This window comes from Peromyscus leucopus, chromosome 14 (assembly GCF_004664715.2).
Source record: "Peromyscus leucopus breed LL Stock chromosome 14, UCI_PerLeu_2.1, whole genome shotgun sequence".
NCBI classification, from domain to species: domain Eukaryota; kingdom Metazoa; phylum Chordata; class Mammalia; order Rodentia; family Cricetidae; genus Peromyscus; species Peromyscus leucopus.
In genome coordinates, this window is record NC_051075.1 from 57,783,696 (window position 1) to 57,803,981 (window position 20,286).

At 38.1% G+C, this 20,286-nt stretch overlaps 1 protein-coding gene across 1 annotated transcript in view; it reads left to right on the forward strand.

Moving 5' to 3' along the window:
* The window catches only part of Nrxn3 (neurexin 3), a 1,620,870-nt gene extending 1,601,758 nt beyond the window's left edge, over nt 1–19,112 (forward strand). Inside the window, 1 exon segment of the mRNA XM_037210977.1 lies at nt 14,833–19,112. Coding sequence (XP_037066872.1) covers nt 14,833–15,758 — 926 coding nt within the window. The 3' untranslated portion in view covers nt 15,759–19,112.
* The last annotated feature ends 1,174 nt before the right edge of the window (nt 19,113–20,286 follow it).

The following is a 20,286-nucleotide window of genomic DNA, read 5'->3' on the forward strand; positions in this document are numbered from 1 at the left end:
ATTACTTTCTGGGATTAAAGGCGTGTGTCATTACGACTGGCTGTTTCCAGTGTGGCCTTGAACTCACAGAGATCTAGAGGGATTTCTGCCTCTGGAATGCTAGGATTAAAGGCGTGTGCTACCACTGTCTAACCTCTATGTTTAATACTGTGGCTGTTCTGTCTCTGACCCCAGATAAGTTTATTAGAGTGCACAATATTTTGGGGAACACAATGCCACTACATACATGTATCAATAACATATACTCAACATTTAAAGATAAATGAATTAAGCACTAAGAAGGTATGCTGCTTGGCATGGTGACCCACAACTTTAATCCCAGCACTCGGGAGGCAGAGGCAGGTAGATCTCTGTGAGTTTGAGGCCAGGACAGTGAGTTCCATTGCAGCCAGGGCTGTTACAGAGAGGAACCCTGTCCCCACCCCCACAAAAAAAAAGGTTAACACTACTAAAAGAGGTAGAAACAGGATTGGGAAGAGTTTTCGTGTCTGTTAGAGTCAGGGTTTGAAATTGAAGTAGACTTGTTTGTTATTGAAGTAAACATTCCAAGGATCACATTGAAAAGAGCGTTGATCTTGATTGCCTGAGACTCAGCTTCCTCTGTTTTATATGCTGCTGCTACCAGTCTTTGAAGACAATGATAGGAAACATATGCAAAGCCCTTTAGAATTTATAAGAACTTTCACATTAAGAATCTCATTACTTGTGCAAATCTACTCTGTGAAGTGGACTAATTGAGCAGACACCATAATCTTTGCATCATACATAAGGCAATAGACTCAACAGCATAAAGGAATTTGTTGAATGTCTAATAACATAGTCTGCAGTACAACTAAGGCTAATCTTTAAGGTCTCCTGACTCAATCTCTATTTTCTATATGAGGGTCCAAGCATAAATTGAGGCATATCAGTGATACAAACATCAATGCCTTTATGGAATTATGGAGGCTAGGGTAAGGGCAAGGAGGTAAGCAATTCAAATTATCCAAATAAAAATTTGAATAATTATTGTTTTATTGGGAGTGAAAATAAATGTAAATGAGAAGACACTGTCTTTGCCCTCAAATTGTTTAGGATCTAGGTGAAATATGTAAGAAAACAAATGAAGTTTGCTAGAACACTGGGTTAATAGAAATCTATTCAGGATACATTATGGTCATAAGAAGGATAGAGACTATGGGATAAACCCAAAGACACACATTAAAACATCAGATGAATATAATTCTTACTTTAAGATCCTCACCTGCTGTATCTAAACATTAGCTGCTATCTTACCAATTTTTAGAACCTAGTAACATGTTCTGTAATACCTTGTCCATTCTTATCTATTCTCTATAGTAGGAAAATGAATGTGTAGTGAACATGAGATCGTTAGCCCCAAAATGCAGTTCTAATCATTAGATTTGATGGTGTCTGTGCACTCTCTTTTCTATCTCAAATATTTAGTCTTTCTCTCTTCCTATCTACTATAATCAAGAATGTAAACTGAGTCTAGGAACAAACAATGCATGAGATTTTTTGTTCAGCATTAAAAATAAAATACTAAGCAGTTTTATTTAGAAACAAGTGTCATATATACAGAGAGTTTTGTCATGATGTGCCTGGGGATGAAGCTATGACAAGTCAATGTGTAGAAAGCCTTACACTGTCACTCACATTCTTAGGATCCCACATCTGTGTAAAGCCAACATTTTCATTCTGTGCAAAAGTGTAGTTCAGAATTGAGTCATTGCTTCACACACAAGAATCCTCCCCTTCTTATAGACACCCAAAATCAATCATTCAATAATATATCTGTATATATATAGGAAGGATAGCCATGGAGGCTTTCTTTATAAGTCTACTGCAACTATCTTGAAAATCTTCTTTAAATATGTGATCTTTCAACTCCTGAGCTATAAGTTTTAATGCTTACAGTGAAACTCTTGAGACAGGGTCCCTCTTCAACTCTCTCCAATATTATGAGTGGGAAAATTAAATACTTACTGAAATGCAATGTCATTCATTTGAACTTTGGTTCTTTATCTTCTCATGTGGAAGATGAGAGAACTCAGTAGATGCCATAACTGGCTGCTTCAGACTTCTCTCAGAGATCAGGCCTCAATTTCAGTCTCCTGAGACTGAACAAGCAGTTTCTGAAGGAACCACAAACAAAGGGCAATTAATCACTGGTGCTCCTGACAACAGGGACAAGGGAGATAGGATGCACCAAAAATGGGCCACTGAGCCAACCCCCACAGCCAGCGTGTACTAGGCCATCCAGCCTCCACAGCAGCTCAAGGACAAAGTCTGGGATTTGTCCAGGCTTGTTAAAATTGGAAAAGCTGTGGCCTTAATCAACCCCTGACTAGCCCTAACCACTTAGAACATACTAATATGATTGCCACTTGCTTAAGCCAAACCTATCTAAAATGACCTAACTATTCTAGGAACTCCCCTTAGCTGTGCTTAAAAGGGGCTCATATGTCCCTCTTAGGGGTCTTTGCCATTTTGCCGTTGTGTGGTTTGGCAGGCCCCAGCATGCTGGAATAAAAATGTTCTGGTTAATTGCATATGTGGATGGTGGTCTTTTGTGACACTTCTCCAGGACCCTAACAGAAGATATGTCTTCTAGAAGGAGAACCTGCTCCCAAGGTAGGTGGGGCTTGTACCTAAGTTACCTGAGTATATCCTTCAGCTTCTCCAGCTCCACCTCCATCCAATAGTTTAGAAACATATGCCTTCAGCTCAAGAGAGCTTTCCACAATGAACCCTGACCTGTGAAACTCCATCACACAGTACTTTTTGTAAGCATTATATTTTTACATCTAGATGGGCTATTAGGACATGCTGGGATAAAAATTGTTGCATAAGAATATGTCAATTTAAATCAAATTACTATATTATTTGTTCTCCAGGGAAAATATAACTGAAACACATTATTAACATTTAGTACAACCATAAATACATAACATGTACTTGTTGAAAATATAAAAGTAGTGTAGATAGATAATGAACAATAAAAATTAAACTATGAACATGACCATGACTATGAACACGACTGTGAACAATTTATTTTGTGTATTCCATTAGAGGTCAAAACAGTTTTGCATTTAGATAAGAATGACTAACTTGTATTGTAAAAAGTGATATGCTCTCTACATCCAAGTTGTGTTGGCTTCATTTCAAACTGTGGCTTCCGTGGATTTAATATCTATATCTATATTTGTATATAAATATATAGATATATAGATATTTTATTTACAAAGTGGTGACCCTAAATTTTAGCATTTTCAATTGTCCAAACCAGTGATTTCTGGAAACAAAGTGGTGTCCTACTTGTAAGAGTTTTGAAACAGGCAATTTGAAAATAGGTAAATTACTCCACAGAAACCTTAGCGGACTATAATTGATGATATATTCCTGAAAGCACCACCCATTATCCTGGAATCTGAGTGACTCAGACAGATCTCATTCTTCAGCTTTTGCACTTAGACAAGCTTTGTTTCCTGCTTTCAATAGTCACATGTGAAATCAAAACTAGCCTATGTAAATATTACCAAAAGAATTCTTATGCAAGTCATTTGATGTCCTTATAACCAGTCACCTTAGCACTTCCAATATTTTTTCAAAAAGTAAAATTTACTGCTAAAACTTTCTTGGTCAAAAGCTCAACCAAATGACAACAAGGGTTTTTCTTTTATTATAATATTGGGATTGTCTTTCTTCCACATTAAAACATTCTAGCTGCACTTTGTGAAGTTCAGGAAATAATGATTAACATTATTAAACCAGAGACTAAAAATCTTGGTACGGACTGACCCATGGGGACACATTACTACAATTCTGTTTAAAATAAAATAATAAAAGGGGCGTCTCATAGTGGGCAGAAGTTGGCCTCATTTTCAAAATTCATTTGATTTGTTAAAGTCACCCAAAGGGGTTCTTTGAAGTGGTTGGAATTGGCTGTCAGAACCAAGCGCTCTCAAGTGTCTTGCCTTTGGGGTTCGCCTACCCAGGTTTCCCAGTCCTTGGTTGAACATTAAAGTTCTCACAGGGATATAATGATGATTATAACTTTAGTAACCTCTTCCAGTAGGGGCTGAGGCCATTTCTAAATTCCTCTTTCTTTGAGTCCTTTATGTAGTATCTTTCTCTCAACGCTTCTACACACACCACACAAATACATGTGCACACACATGTAAGACATTCACATGCTCTTGTCTACTTTCCTCAATGTAAATCAGGTGTAATGTTTTGTCTCTTAAATTAGTCTCCATAAAACTGACACCATCTCCTTATGCATAATGCATCCTGATCATTGATGTTTATAGACACTGATGCTGATGATGTCTTCTTTGGAGCAGAGCAAAGTTTTGCCATTATTACTAAATGAAACATCAGGTATTCTTTCACTCACTAGGATGATTTGAACATCCAATTGTAAGCCATGTACTCTGTCAGTTTAAAAAGAAAAAAAACAAAAACAAAAACAACAAGACTACTCATGAAATAATGTTTCCTATTGTCTCCTGGTACATCTTATGAAACACACCTTCTCAGACAAATCTCCAGAAACACAGCTTGGGAGCTGCTACACTTTATTCCAATTCCTGTCACTACAGGCTTCACTACACACCACACACACACACCACACACACACACACACACACACACACACACACACACACACACACACACACTACATACCTTACACTTGACATTCAGAAGTCCTGTGATGTGTTTCACCCCTACTGGAAAAGCATGAAACAAAACTCAGTTCCTTTCTCCCACCCCAAATTGGTTTTTGTCTTGCCAATCTCTGTACCTAACCCAGCTCTTTGTTCTGTTCTTCTATTTTCCCTAAATGCAACTTACTTTAAGCATGTGTTAACTTGACTGATATATATCCCGACCATTCAGGGGTGATAGAAAATATCTGCTTTCTCTGTTAAACGTCTCCTTAGGACGTACATCCAGACTGCACGCCCTTTTTATTTTTTTAGAGAAACAAAATCTAAATACAACTTTTAAAGAAAAATCTGAATTTGTTTTCAATTTTGGCTGTCACAAAAAGGGGAATCAATTATCCAAATCTAAAACAAATAAAAACCAGCAAAACCCAACAATATGGATATAATGCTGTGTCCCCTGACTGCTCTGTCTGTGCCTTCTCAGCGTGTGCATCTGGTTGTTCATCTCTTTAAAAAAATCTTTTATTTTTGTTATTTTCTCCCTTATTGTTTGGAAATTAAATGTTTTTGTATTATATATATCTATATATATATTAATGTATTTCTTTTTAATTGCTAAATCTTATCTTTAGACTTGGTTTTATCCCAAATGACAAGAAAAAAAATTATGAATTGTTTTCTGAAGTTTTTTTTTTCCCACTCTTTCTTTAAATATGGAACAACTTCAACTGCAGAACCCACATCCACATCTTTTAGATAAGCCAGTCTCATTGGCAGTAATACAGATCATGGGTGGCTTGTGGAAAGTGGATGATACCATTTGGAAAGTACTGTTTCTGTAGAGAGGAGTCTTTAGCAGCCTAGTACATGGGCTCTCTGCTCAGCATTACTTCTCACCACCTCTGTGCATCTCTCAACGCCCAGCTGTAGATGCGGCTGTGTGGCTGCCGGTGAAGTTGTTCAACCGGAATGCATAACTCTAGTCTCCTTAATTTTGCTTTTAATCTTTTGATCTTATTAGTAATATTATTTCATGTACTTTGTCTGTTTGGAGTAGGAGAAAAAAAAAGTTTAAGTGTTTTTATGATTTGACAATCTTATGATGAAACTGTAATGATTTTGGAGTAATTGCATGTTGAAGAAGTTGCAACTTAGGGTGTGTGAGATTGTCAGTGTTAGAGTTCTGTTCTTGATTTCCATAGATGGGCATGTGTAGGCTCATTTGTTTTTGTATATTGCCCATCCCTTCCTTACAGCCAGAAGCTCTAATGCAGCTAGATCACTCCGTGCCGCCCTTACATGGACATGGCGACTCACTTACACATTCACTCCCGTCATCGTCATCTCCTGTGTAGTGCACTCGTAGACACGACCCTCCCCTTCTCCGCATCCTCCCTTCCCATACTCCCCCTTTCTTTAGCATTGTTAAAATTCACGTGCTGTCATCCATTCCCCCAAATTAAGGAACATCTAAAATTTGTCAAAAAAAGATAATAAAAAACTAAATATATATCTGAAAACTTACAATGAAGAAATTCATTCAAAACCCTATAGATGCATAGATTTTTTTAAAAGACAAATTATAAAAATTTTTTTTTCATTTTCAATCATACCAATCAGAATTATTTTAAATTTAAAATCGATGCCCTCCTCAGTCCCCCCCAAAAGTAAAAATTGTTAAAAGTGCAGATTTTTTTCTTTTCATGTTACGTGGTGTGAATGTATGTGTTGTTGCCTCCCTGTATCATCCTCTGTTGTAAATTATTATATTTGAAAAATTAGACATTTTGCTCAAAAGTTTTTAAGAAATGACAACAACAACAACAAAAAAGCAAGTTACAAGAATGTGGCAATTCTATTTGTCCAAGAGCATTCTTACACAACTTTCTTTTGTAAATTTTTCTTTCATGCCAAAAAACATGCGGGCAATTTGTTGATGTAAGTTGACTATAAATTAATATGGTATGCTTTTCTGTTATAATTTCAATTATTTTGCCTATGTTGAAATAGTCTCTCTCTCTCTCTCTCTCTCTCTCTCTCTCTCTCTCTCTCTCTCTCTCTCTCTCTTAACCAAAACAGCTTGTATATTTTTATTTTCCTTTGCTTTGTGTTCTTATGTTGTGAATGCCTTGCTGGTACCCTTTGCTATCCTGCTTGATTTACTTTGGCAATGCCATTGATTTTATTTTTTTACTTTATGATTTTGAAAACTATATTGAGTGTTTTATTTTACTTGGGCCTTTTTGCTTAATTTTCACTGTTCTGATTTGTGCTGAATTGCATCCCATAATCAATAGGAATTCTACTGTTAGTTAAAGAAGATAGACACCTAGTCTTTATTCACCTAAAGAAGTCTAGTCTCTGCCTGAACTTAGTTTTAGTTTTAACCACTAACTTTAAAGTCTTTCCATGATTGGTTATTCTAAAGTGGGGTGTTAAAATTGGCTACAGCCTGTGGGAGGCCTATACCCCAGAAGAAGAAAAAAAAAAATGACTTGAGTTTCTTCCAACTCAAGTTGGTAATTCATCTTTAATTTAATTCCTTAGATGATATTCAGAGAAAGCAGTCCTTTATTTTATTTTTTTTCAGCGAAGGGCAAATAAGGTACTCTCAAGTGACTACGGTAGAATGGTTCTCCAGGATTAAGCTATCATCTTCACCACAGGCTACAAAATCAATTTTACTCATCAAGAATCCCAGGTGTTTACAATGTTCTGCTATGATATTGATGCCTTCTAAAGTATACAACCAAATCCTGGCCAAAACACATTGCATCATGCACACATAGAGAGAAGGCTCAAGCATCCCCCCTCTCTTCTCCTCACCTCTTTACCTTTCCTCTCCTTTCCCACTCCCCCGCCCCCTTCGTATTCATCATGAAGGATTTAAACAGGTAAGCTTCCTAGGGAGCTTATGATTGTTTCAGGAAGACACAGGGTGGTTTTCATATTTCAGCTATTATTTAGAAAGGATGTGGGTAAGTATCACTATTGTATGACTCTGGAGTGAGAAAATGCCTCAACCTTGGGGTTGTTTTGGATCAGTGCAACAACTGCACCCCAGAAGTGCAGAGCTGGTGAGAAGCACCACTCAATCTTTATAATGAAGAAGTCACTTGTTGCAACTTTAATCCTAGATATGAGTGTTATCTGGAACTGCTATAAGAAATATCAAACTGAGTGGTGAACAAAAGATGTATTTCCAGCCTGGCAACTTCAATGAATGGGCTCTCTCCACCCCAGTTTAAGTGATTTTGTGCTGCTTGACATATCAAATAGTATTTCAGGTTTAAAAATTAGAATTCCCTAAAAGGGGTGTTAATATACCAAATTACATTAAAAGCTTTTATTTTGTTGAAAAAGCCATCCATGTTTTTAGAGGCTAATCATTTATTTCCAAATACAAGGTCTTCAAATTATTATGAATGTTTCTATAATGTCTGCATTTAAAATTGCCTCTAGAACCCCATGTAGTTATATCTCTGAATATGAAACCACTGCATTAAAAATGACAGAGAAACTGATCTATGATTGGAGTGTTTATAGATCAAAATTATTAACAAAACTAGTAGAAGCCTTTCTGAGTGGCAGTAGTCACTATAGTAAATACTCAGTGTGTGGTGGCTTGTAGTAGACTCTGTTATTATTTCCATTTTCATTGGAGTTGAAGAAATGAAACCAAGTCATGACTCAAGAGTGTGATTCCAATGCTGGCAAGAGTCTAGGCAGACTGACTTCAAAACAAAAGCTCTTAAGAAATAAGCAAATGAAAACTTCACCAGCCATTCCCTTGTTTACTATGCATAATTATATCAAACAGCTGTAGGTTATCTTTCTTGGGCATATGTAAAAGTGAAAAAGAAGAGGAAGAAGAAGGAGGAGGAGGAGGAGGAGGAGAGGAGGAGGAGGAGGAGAAGAAGAAGAAGAAGAAGAAGAAGAAGAAGAAGAAGAAGAAGAAGAAGAAGAAAGATTTAGTAGCCTTTCAGAATTAAACTCTTTCCAGATAAACCATTTGCTATTTTTTAGGGGTGGGATTACTTAAAGTATCTCATCATGTTAAATATAAATCATGCTCCATTGAGACACTGGAGTTTTACTGGTATTTTCTCCACCAAATACTGGTTATGTTTTTCCAGATCCATTTTTTTTGTTTGTTTGTTTATTTTGGGTTATTTTTGTCTGAAGATCATCAATGTAGAGCCATTTAATGGTTTAAAGCTTCAGCATCTCTGTGTGTTGAAGTACTCACTCCTATGACTCGAAATATGTAAATGAGTGTCTTTATGTAGGGAGTGAATTAGAATAATGCAAATCAGAGATAAAGTAAAGAGCCCAAACAGACATAACAGAATTCCAGCAATTGGAGCATGGAGTCCTCTCTAAAGGCTCTCTGCTTAGCACCATTGTTTTTGTATTTTTGTGACCTCTCAGAGTCAGCTGTCTCCAAAGATGCAAAGGCTGGAGCCACATTGAAACTTCATGTCGTTTTTTTTCTTGGTGACCCACTGCATTCACCATCACTGACAACATTCTCACAGTTCAGAAGAATTCTACTGAATTTTTAATACACCGTCTTTTGCGATGGCAGACAGACCCTTTGCTAGATATCAGCCCTAGAGGCATGAATTATATATCTATAAATACACTCATAGAGCAAAAAGCAGGGCAGCCTTCAGGGCCAAAATAGACCTTTTATATCCCTAGTGAGCTCTCTAGTTTAAGGAAAAGCACAGCTTTGTCAAAAAAGTGTATATTCCTGATTTTAAGATGCTAACATTAAAGAATACAGATAGAAAAAAAAAAAGAATACAGATAGTTATTACTCTAAACCAAAGGAAAATTCTAGAAATGGCATATAAAACTAGGATTTTTGATGTATCCCAGGTTTCATGTCACTCTGTCTGTTAGTTTTAGACTCACTGATTGTGTGAACACTTTTCTAAGCTTAGATACACAGTTGATCATTGTTTCACCTTTGTGACAGAAGAGCATATTATTAGCTATTTCATCATTCCTAAGAAATACGTCTCCTGACCCATCACCTCATATGAACTGTGCCTTTGGATCAGTTAACATGGAAGATTTGTTCTGTACACCTCTCTGATACCAACATCTGTGTGTATTTAAGTCCTTGGGAGACAGGCTTCTAGAAATACTTGTAAGAGATTATTTTCATTGGATTGATATAGAAAGACTGGTTCATGGTGGGTATTATCATTCTCTGGGGCTGGATCTTGGATTATATAAAAAAGAAGAAAGTGAAGTTAACACAAGCACTAATTTTTACTGATGACAAATGCAATGTGTCCAGTTCCCTGAAGCTCCTGCTTGTTGTGGGATCAGGCTTCTGAACCAAGTGCTTTTACCTGCTGCCATGTGGCTAGCCTGTACCTCCATGATGGGCTATAACCTTGAACTCTGAACCAAAACCATCACTTTGTCCTCTAAATTGCTTTTGTCAGAATAATTTATCACAGCAACAAGGAAGGAAACAAAACAGCCCCTTATATAAAATAACATAATCAGCCAGGTATGTTAGTATATGACTATTATCCTGGCTGCTTAGGAGGCAGAGACTTTTGCTTGAGCCCAGAAGTTTGAGAGCAGCTTGGGGAATGGACCTAGATCCAATGTTCAAAACAAAACAAGAGACATAATTTGCATAGAGCCCATTCATAGCTTCCTTGGTCTTTGAATCTTCTCCGGATTAGTTCTAATAGCAAATGCAATGTACATTCTGTACAAAGAATTGTTAGACACTTCTTGAGGGTACATTCTCTATCTGCAGTCACTTGAATCCTTGACTGTAGAGCCCCAAAATACAGAGGGCTGAGTATACACTGTATTCATCTCAATCCCTAAGGACAAAAATTCATATTAAAATTGATTGCAAAGCTAGGGAGATGGGTCAATGCATACAAGTTCTTGCTGAGTGACTATGAGGAGCCAAGTTCAGATGCCAGAACTTTATGCAAACTGGATAAGGTCCCATGTATGTGCCTATAACGGCAGCACTATGGAGAGCTGAGACAGGAGGATATCTGGGGCTTGCTGGTTGTCAGCCTAGTAGGGAAACATGAGCTCCAGTTACAGGGAGACTCAACCATAGAGAAATACCAGACAGTTATAGAGGACAACTGCATGTATGTACAGATGCTCATATCCCTGCGCATACATGAATATATACTACCCACGACGATTACATGCACAGACTGCCATACACTGAATAAATATGTTATTAAGTAAGTAATTGTATACCCACCTCATGATATACTCAATTATATACCCAACTCATGTATCTAGTCCAGGTAGTTCTCATGTCCACAGTTAGTTGAAAGTTTTCTCCCGTTCTGTTATAATTCCCACTTGTAACAATGGTCCTCCCATATCAAGCAGGTTTATTTCTAACTCCAGGCAGTCTTCTAATTCCTGGCAAGGCCAAGAAAGAAGACCGTAAAAGCTTCTACAATTTGAAATGAATAGAAACCAGAATATTTCACTTCAGATTTTCCTGGCAGAGGGCATCCTTTCTAATGTCTTATCATGACCATCAGGATTAGTAATAAAAACAATGAAGAAGAGGAAAGTCGGATGGTTTTGAAAGATTTTCGTTATCTTACTTGGATACAATACCCATCCTTTTATTTTAAAAAGAAATTGCCCTCCCTTCACTTTGGTACTCACCAGCCTGTTAGAAACTGTAAGTTAGCAAGCCTTAGAACCTTCTGTCTGTACCACTCTGGGAAAAGGTGGATTTTGACTTGGTTTTGAAATCCTAGATGCTTGCTGGGCTGTTGAATGAGAGAACAGCAAAGGGGAATGGATTGTTTCAACTGTAAGGTGAACAGGTTTTATAGATTTTAAACAACACTGTGAAACTTTAGCAAGGGTTGAAGAGAAAGCAAACAAACAAGTCAAATTTAAGTCCCAGGTGGGTGTGACAGATGGTTCAGTAAAATTGCAAATGAATGCCCTCTTGTAATCATGAAGATGGAGCTCTTGATCTCACATGAAGGACCAGGAGTTTGCATTTATACTTAAATGAATTGCTTCCCAACAAGTCAGATATTCTTCCTCCTCAATCCAGTTTCATCCTTTACTTGAGAGGTATATTTTTGTTACAGCCATAAGGAACATAGTACTGAGTCTTTAGGTTGGTAATTAAGCCATACACAGTTAACTGGGGTTAAAGGGAACCAAAGGCTTGCCCCATGGCAGTAGGTCCACAAGCCTGACCCCAGAGCCCACAAAAGTACAAAGCTGGCTGGTGTCTTGCATTGCCATCTCTACACTGCCACAAGTGGAGATTGGACAGGAGAATCACCTGGAAGCTGGAGGACCAATTAACCTAGATTACACACACAGCAACAGAAGAAGAAGAAGAAGAAGAAGAAGAAGAAGAAGAAGAAGAAGAAGAAGAAGAAGAAGAAGAAGAAGAAGAAGAAGAAGAAGAAGAAACTCTGCCTCAAAAATGCAGAAATCCAGAACAATTTCTAAAAATTTTTTCTCTAACTGCAACACTGCAACACACAGGCTGTGGTACACATGTGCCTACATTCACACACACACACACACACACACACACACACACACACACACACACACACGAGAGAGAGAGAGAGAGAGAGAGAGAGAGAGAGAGAGAGAGAGAGAGAAAGAGAAAGAGAAAGAGAGAGAGAGAGAACAAATTCTTTTTTAATTGAAAACAAAACCCAGTCTTGTTTTCCTCTGGAAAGTAAAGTTACCCTTCTTTCCCTTGCTTGTGAGCCTTCATCCAAACACTGGCCCCTGCCCAGATTACCTTGACTGAAGCACACACCCCTCTCCTCACCACTAGCAATATAAGAAAAATAGTTCATGCAGGATTAGTTCTTTGGTCTAGCTTACCTTTAGGGAATTGTGCTCCAAATTCCATTTATAAAAACTAGCAAAAGTGTGTAAATTATGTATTAACTAAGTCGCAAGGTATATGAATTATATATGTTCACAATGTAAAAAAAAAAAAAAAAAAATAGGCATGCTGGTCCAGCAAAGCAAACCCAGAGCTCTGAAAAACCCACCAAGATCATTTTGCTCCATCGGTTCAAACTCTGGGCATTACAATAGAAACTCAGGCTGAGTCTCCAGACCACAGACCATCTGGAGGTTCTTGAGGAAGATGCTTGCTTTACATCTTTCCCTTCATAAAATAACATCTGTTCAGGTGAGAAATAGTCTTAGAACTACTTTCTGTTTTCCTTCCCCTTCTGAGTGCTTCTCAGAACTCATATGAGCATGTCCCTGACCAACTGTCCTTTTTGGGGTAACACAATTTTGGGTTAGGTAGGAAGGCAGCCACGGCTTTTGCTGTGCTTGCTACCATGTCTCCTTTTTAACATACATGGAACCTGGATGGCATAAATGCAGTATTTCTGAAACACAGTTGGTGTTTAAAGATATGTGGTGTGGGATGCTGGATGAAAGAGTTCTAGGAATGGATCTGTACAGGAAGAATCTTGCAGACTGTACACTTGAAGGTTTGACTCTCTGGAATGTCTCTAGAACCACGCAGTATTGAACCTGCTGCAAATCCCAGCCTGGCTTTGTCACTGATAGAGGAGGGTACTTGAACAATGGACATATTTATTAGCAGATGCTCAAATCCTAGCCATCCTGTCTCGGGGAAAATACCGACAGCAGCACATACAAGAGCATTAAATCCAGTTGAGAAAGAGCCTTTGACAGTATTGTGTCATCATCTCTACTTCCTAACTGGAGAGGGAAATGATGTCATTCCTGTCAGCCATTTTTGTTAGATCACAGATACTGCTCCCGTTGAGGGGAGACAGACACACCACATATCCTACCAAGTACCTTCCCTAACCTTCTAAATCCAGAAACCACTCACTCTTAAGCCCAAAGACTCTACCTCAAAAGAGAGAATCTCTTTTGCTCTATGGGTTGCTTATGGTTGAATGTCCTGTTTCAGCTTCTCCCCATCCAAGAAACCAGAGTTACTAAAAGATATTCCACCTGAAACCTGTCTCATCCTATCTCTCTCCAGGATTTGAAAAGAGTCTATGGTTGAAAAACAATGTTAAGTTGTGGCTAGAATATATTTTCCCAGAATAAATGCAGTGAGGGGATGTGAGCTGTGTCTTCCTGAGGTTCATCCTCTCCAATTCAAAAGAGATGCTAAAGAGACTTTGCTTTGTCTACATGGGAGGAAAACGTCAGCCTTACAGTAAAATGGGCAACTTCCTTGGCAGAATATTTGTTGCATCTGTGATCTGCAAGACACTGTGTTTTTGTGACCAGTGTTTAATAATGATGTAATAATAAAGCTCTCCCAGTAAACTAGAAAACGTTTGTCCCTCTAGTAAAGAATCAACGATTTCAAAACTCACTTTGCTAAGTCAACTTTTCTCAACCTCAACTTAAGTTTCCAGCCAGCCATGGTTAAGTATTTTTTTAAATGGAGCTTCCAGCTCAACATACATTTCATATAACATACAAGCCTTGGGAGGATACAGCTTATGCTACTGCAAGGCAAGTTGTCATTTCAAGGGTCAAGGGAATTTTCTAGAGAAGCACAGTCAAAATGTGTCTGTCAGATGAACATGTAAACCTGTTGTTTGCCCTTCGCTTAGCTGATGGGAAACTCTTTGAGCTCTTTGATCTTGGTATCTTTGTCTCAGTAATATGGAAACAGGTGGTTTTCATGCTCATGAAAGATAATAGGTAGAAATCATGAAAGTATTAAAGAAATGTTGCAAGCGTGTTGGTTGATACATCCATAAATAAAACTCACTGTATATGTGTATACACCCACACATGAAGTCTTGGTAGTATTTCTAAGAACATAATTAACTGAAAGTCATCTCACCAGCAGATCCTGGAACCAGCCTGTCTGAATTTTGCCACTACAAATCACTTGAGAGTATCTTTAAAACTAAGGTGCTTATTTAAAAGTTCCAAATTTGGGGTGCGCAGAGGCATATAATTGATTTTATATCAGTCTGGAATAATAAGGCGATAGCCAGAAAATACCCATATGCAGATCCAGGTCATTTTATAGTAATTTCAGAGGCATCACCTCTGCCCTGCATTCATTAGAGTGGCTATGAACTGTGTTTATGCCTGTACTAATTATGTCTTTTTTTCTTCTTTTCAATCCCAGGAGGTGAATTAGTTATTCCTCTTCTGGTAGAAGACCCTTTAGCTACCCCTTCTATCGCTACACGTGTACCCTCCATTACACTCCCCCCTACCTTCCGCCCCCTCCTCACCATTATTGAGACCACCAAAGATTCCCTGTCCATGACCTCTGAGGCGGGGTTACCTTGCTTGTCGGACCAAGGCAGCGATGGTTGTGATGATGATGGCTTGGTGATATCTGGGTATGGCTCAGGGGAAACCTTTGACTCTAACCTGCCCCCTACTGATGATGAAGATTTTTACACCACCTTCTCCTTGGTAACAGATAAGAGTCTTTCCACTTCAATCTTCGAAGGTGGCTACAAAGCACATGCGCCCAAGTGGGAAGTCAAGGACTTTAGACCTAACAAAGTCTCGGAAACTAGTAGAACTACAACCACATCTTTGTCCCCTGAGCTGATCCGCTTCACAGCGTCCTCCTCGTCTGGGATGGTGCCCAAATTGCCAGCTGGCAAAATGAATAACCGAGATCTCAAACCCCAGCCTGAGATAGCCTTGCTTCCGTTGCCCACTGCCTATGAGCTAGACAGCACCAAACTGAAGAGCCCACTAATTACTTCCCCCATGTTCCGTAATGTGCCCACAGCAAACCCCACGGAGCCGGGAATCAGACGGGTTCCGGGGGCCTCAGAGGTGATCCGGGAGTCCAGCAGTACAACAGGGATGGTCGTCGGCATTGTGGCTGCTGCCGCCCTCTGCATCTTGATCCTCCTGTATGCCATGTACAAGTACAGGAACAGGGACGAGGGGTCCTATCAAGTGGATGAGACGAGGAACTACATCAGCAACTCGGCCCAGAGCAACGGCACGCTCATGAAGGAGAAGCAAGCCAGCTCCAAGAGTGGCCATAAGAAACAGAAAAACAAGGACAAGGAGTATTATGTGTAAACATAACACCTACCGTATGTGAATTTAAAACAATTATTTATATACACACACCCGAGTACTTTGAGAAGGAGATTTAACTTGTTGGATGTGTTCTGTGAGAAGGGGTATACCACGACTATGGTGGGGAAAGCCATTTTTAAAAGGACACATACGATGGTGTATCTCTCTATAAAGTTCAGCCATGCTGCAAGGTTTGCAGCCTTGGCCCGGAGACAGAAAGTTCTCTCCGCCCTGCTGTATCATAAAGCACACATTTAGCACCCTGGAGCAAGCCCATGACTCCACGCGGCTTTGGAAGCTTCCTTCTCTCCAGGACCTTTTGAAAGGGGTAGAAGACTATGTGGCTTACTTGTTCCATAGCTGCAAGTGAGTCTGTAATGATGTTTGTGAATCTTGACTGTAACAATGTTGGGTTATTTTTTGTTTATTTGTTTAATTATGTAAAAAGAAAACACAAAAAAAAATGAGAAAAGAAAAATGCTTTAAAAAAAATCAAAAACAAAACAATACAAAAAACCCAGAAATACCTTTGTCTGGTTCTGGCCAGTGTGAGTGTAACTTTTCAAGATCTGAGGGGAAAATGGCTTTTGGGTTTTCATTTATTTTTTTGACAATGACTGCACATAAGAAGAAGAGAAAAAAATACTCAGAAAACAAAATGTATGAGACTCTTGCCATATGAACTCAAAAGCTACCATGGCATTCACTCCACGTAGCAGGTTGTGGTATCTCTAGAATCTATTGTTTGTTTCCTAATGCTTTGATGAACCCATGTGGTGGATGATAATCTATTTGAGAAGTGGGTCCCCAAGATCTAATTCCGATGTGTGCCACTCAAACCTAGAATGGATGGGTTTGGGGCTGGTTTTCTCAGAGCTATTGGTTTCACTTAACAAATATTGTCCCTGTCCATCAACCCAAAGTGTGTGAAAGGGGAAAGATAAGCCCCACAAATTGTAGCAGAGCCTTTCCAAGGGAAGGGCAGGGGGGTGGTGGACTGGATCTGTAATTGATCGAAATGCATGCAAATAAAAAAAAATAGAAAAGACAATACTAAGGTCTGTTTCAACAGACTGCAGGGGAGTTCCCAACTTGTAACACAACCACAAATGCTCACACAAGCCGTGTCATGGGCCAAGTGTGAAAATCCTAGTTCTTTCCCCACCCCCAACATGCTAATGGTTTTCATAGTGGTTTAATTTTGTAGCCTGGTGTGAATAAATCTCTTTCCATCTCCCCATGTCTCCCTTCACCCATCTTTTTTAAAAACAGATAAATAAATGAATAAAGCTGCTGTGACACACACAAAAAGGAATTTAATAGTATAATATATATATAAATAAATATATATACAGATATATTTATCATGGTATGTTTGATGGGTTGACTGACACAGAAATCTGTTAAAGTCTTGAAGTGGAATGAGAATGTTATTTTAAAAGAAAAATAACAAAACAACAAAAAAGTAAACCTTAAAATGTGAAGAAAGTATGAGTTTTCGTTTTGTCACAGTTCACTGTGTCAAAGAGAATTTAAACAACAACAACAAAAACTTCTCAGATTTTGTTTACATATTTTACTACATTTTTGCTGGTATAATTCCTTAAGTCACGTATGTACATACCGCTTTAAGAACTGTTATTTCCTTTCTCTCTGTTCGTTTGCTTTGTATCCCATTCTGTCTCCTTTTTATAAAGAGGAAACAATGTACAGAGTAATAATAAACTGGTTTTGTGGTCATAGCCATTCAAAAAGTAAGAAGATAAAAGAAGACACATACTCCCATAAAGGTGAAGTGTGTCGTCTGGAGGGGCAGGCATATACAATTTCTTTTGTACAGATGAAAACCAATCAGCTGTCTAGATTTAGAAATCTACTCTTGCTGGTCTTTGTAAGTTGCATGAATATTTGACTTTGAAAAAAATCTTAACGACACGGGGCAGAAGGCACAGTCTAAAACAATGGTAGCCTTTACTGATGTGTATGGAAAGAGATGTTCCTCCTTATCTGAGATTCCAATGTGTTAAGAGTTCTCATTTTGTTTTGTTGTCATTAAAAAGACAGGACTATAAAAGGATGTCAAAGCACGATTGTAGATCAATGACCCAGCCTATATGAAGTTGATCATATCTCGGTGTTTGTGATGGATTGCTATTCTTGGAGTCTTGAGGTCTTGTCAACTGATCTCCTGCTTTCTTTCTTTATATATTTTTAAAAATCTGAGTAAAAACTCATCTGTTATATTCCTTTTAGTGTAAGTTTCTATTTGGACAGTTTTATGGGAACTTGTGCATCCTGTATGTGAGCTTTCATCGTTTTCCTGTTGTTTTCCTTGCAGACCCTAAAGGGATTTCTTTCACGATGTTGTGATGTTCCTGCTTTTTCTTTTTCCTTTTCACTTTTATTTCCCATTTGCTTTTTCGTTCAAGGATATGCTTAGCAATAAAATGTTCTTCCCAAAAACCTTGTGTTATGATGCAATTTTATTTTCTTAACTTTGGTAAAAGATCTTGCACACAGCTAAACAGGTCCTCTTTTATTAATCATCAAGCAAGCTGGAACTTCTTTCATAGGTTCTGACCACTTACTAATTACAGAATGACCCAAGGGGTATATGTATGAGATATGTTATCTTCACTCTACCTGAGGACTTCGTGTTTAGATTGCTATAATGGACAAAGAAGTGGAGAAGCTGTGTTCCAGAAGGTAAGATGGCAGAGGCACTGTATTCTGGAAAAGATTGCTGGATGCTGTGTCATCAAAAATGTTTGGCGTCTTTAAGTGTTTTCCATAAGTCAACAAACTGAACAGTATTTAAGAATTATATTCAGACATAAACAGAAAGGTTTAGATATCTTTCTTTCTAAGCTTCCCACCATAGTGGGGGAAAAAAGAGCAAAAAATTCACCAAATTCTAAATGAATGAGTTTTTGAATTGCTATAGTTTCTTCCTACAGTTTCCACCCATCAGATTCTTCATCTACTCAATATGGCTTGTACTTTTCTCATATGTATGGAGCTCTAGACACAAACTTTACTCTGACAACTAGGTTGTCAATTCTGTACCCTGCTTTTCACCATGACCTCCAAATTTATGTTAAACTAAATAGCTGTCCTCAATCATGTTTTAGAAGATACCATTATGAGCCTTCAGTATTCATTAGTGCGATAGTTATACTGTTGACTATCTTGAGGATGGCATGAAATCGGGCTTAGTGGTGCCAAATTACATGAAGTCCTTCCTTTATAGTTATTAGCTCAGATAATTTACTTAATAAAGAAATGATTCATCAATGTCCATGATGTGCCAGGTGCTCCACAGCTTTGATCTATGTAATCTGTTTAATCAACTTTAAAGATGAAGGAACAAAACCACAAATAGCTTAAGGGAAACTTGGCTGATACCTTTAAAACCATGTTAATAGTCACATTGCATTTGCCTGGAAGTCAATGGACAACACATGGACTCTAAGTTTAAGTGGAGTTGGTGTCCCAAATAGACTATTGTGTACACATGGCTCAATTTCACAGATGCTCTGAGATGTGTCTTCTGTAAAAATAAATAATAAATAAATAAAAGCATTAAAACTCAATGACTTAATTATGCAGTGTGCGATTTTCAGGTTTTAAAAAAAAAAAAAAACCCAAAATAACATAAAGATCTTTACCTGTGCTCAACATAGAGAAAATTCTTCATATTATCATTTTTCCTGTTATTATTTGATTATTTGATTATTCTTTATGTAATAATTTCCTTCTCACCTTGGATATTCTACACCACACATGGTACACAACAAAATAATTTCCTCAGTAATTATTAAATGGCAAACCCAAGTCAGTTCAAGGCTTACTAGGTGTAAATGAGGAGTGTAGTCCCAACTAGGAAACATATCACTGACATTTAGTAACACAGTCTGTCTGCCACATTTTAAACAAATGTCTAGATGTCTGGTTTAACAAAGTAAGGAAAATTTTGGGAAAATATTAAAGTAAACAATTTATGGATAAATCTTGCAGTGAAGTTTTCAGACAGAAGGTATTATGTCCCCCTCCCCATGCCCTCACAGATCCCATGAAGAAATGACATTTGCTGGGAACATTGGTCAAAGTGCATTCACAGAAACAATTTCCCATTGTCTTTCAATGAAGGAGTTGGCATGGCACTGCCCCTTACAGTGAGCTTAAATTTGTCACTGGGTTTGGGAACAACAAAGCTTAGTTCCAATTCTGGCTCTCAATCCAGGGCCTACTTTCTGTCAACTGTGACACTTTGAGTAGTCTCACATCTTCTGGGAAAGTATAAATATACCACATACCCCTTTGTTTTGTTATAGAGTTAAATGACCTAAAATAGATACAAGTCCTGAGTTCAATTCCTGGCCCATAGCCCTGATATCATAGTGTCTACTTATTGAAAAATCAATCCAGTTATTATCACAGAAAAAAAAAAGGATCCAAAATTATAGCTGAAAGTTTTCCTGTGGCCACCTAGCTCCTGTATCCTCATGGTCCTGCAGAGCTCAGACCC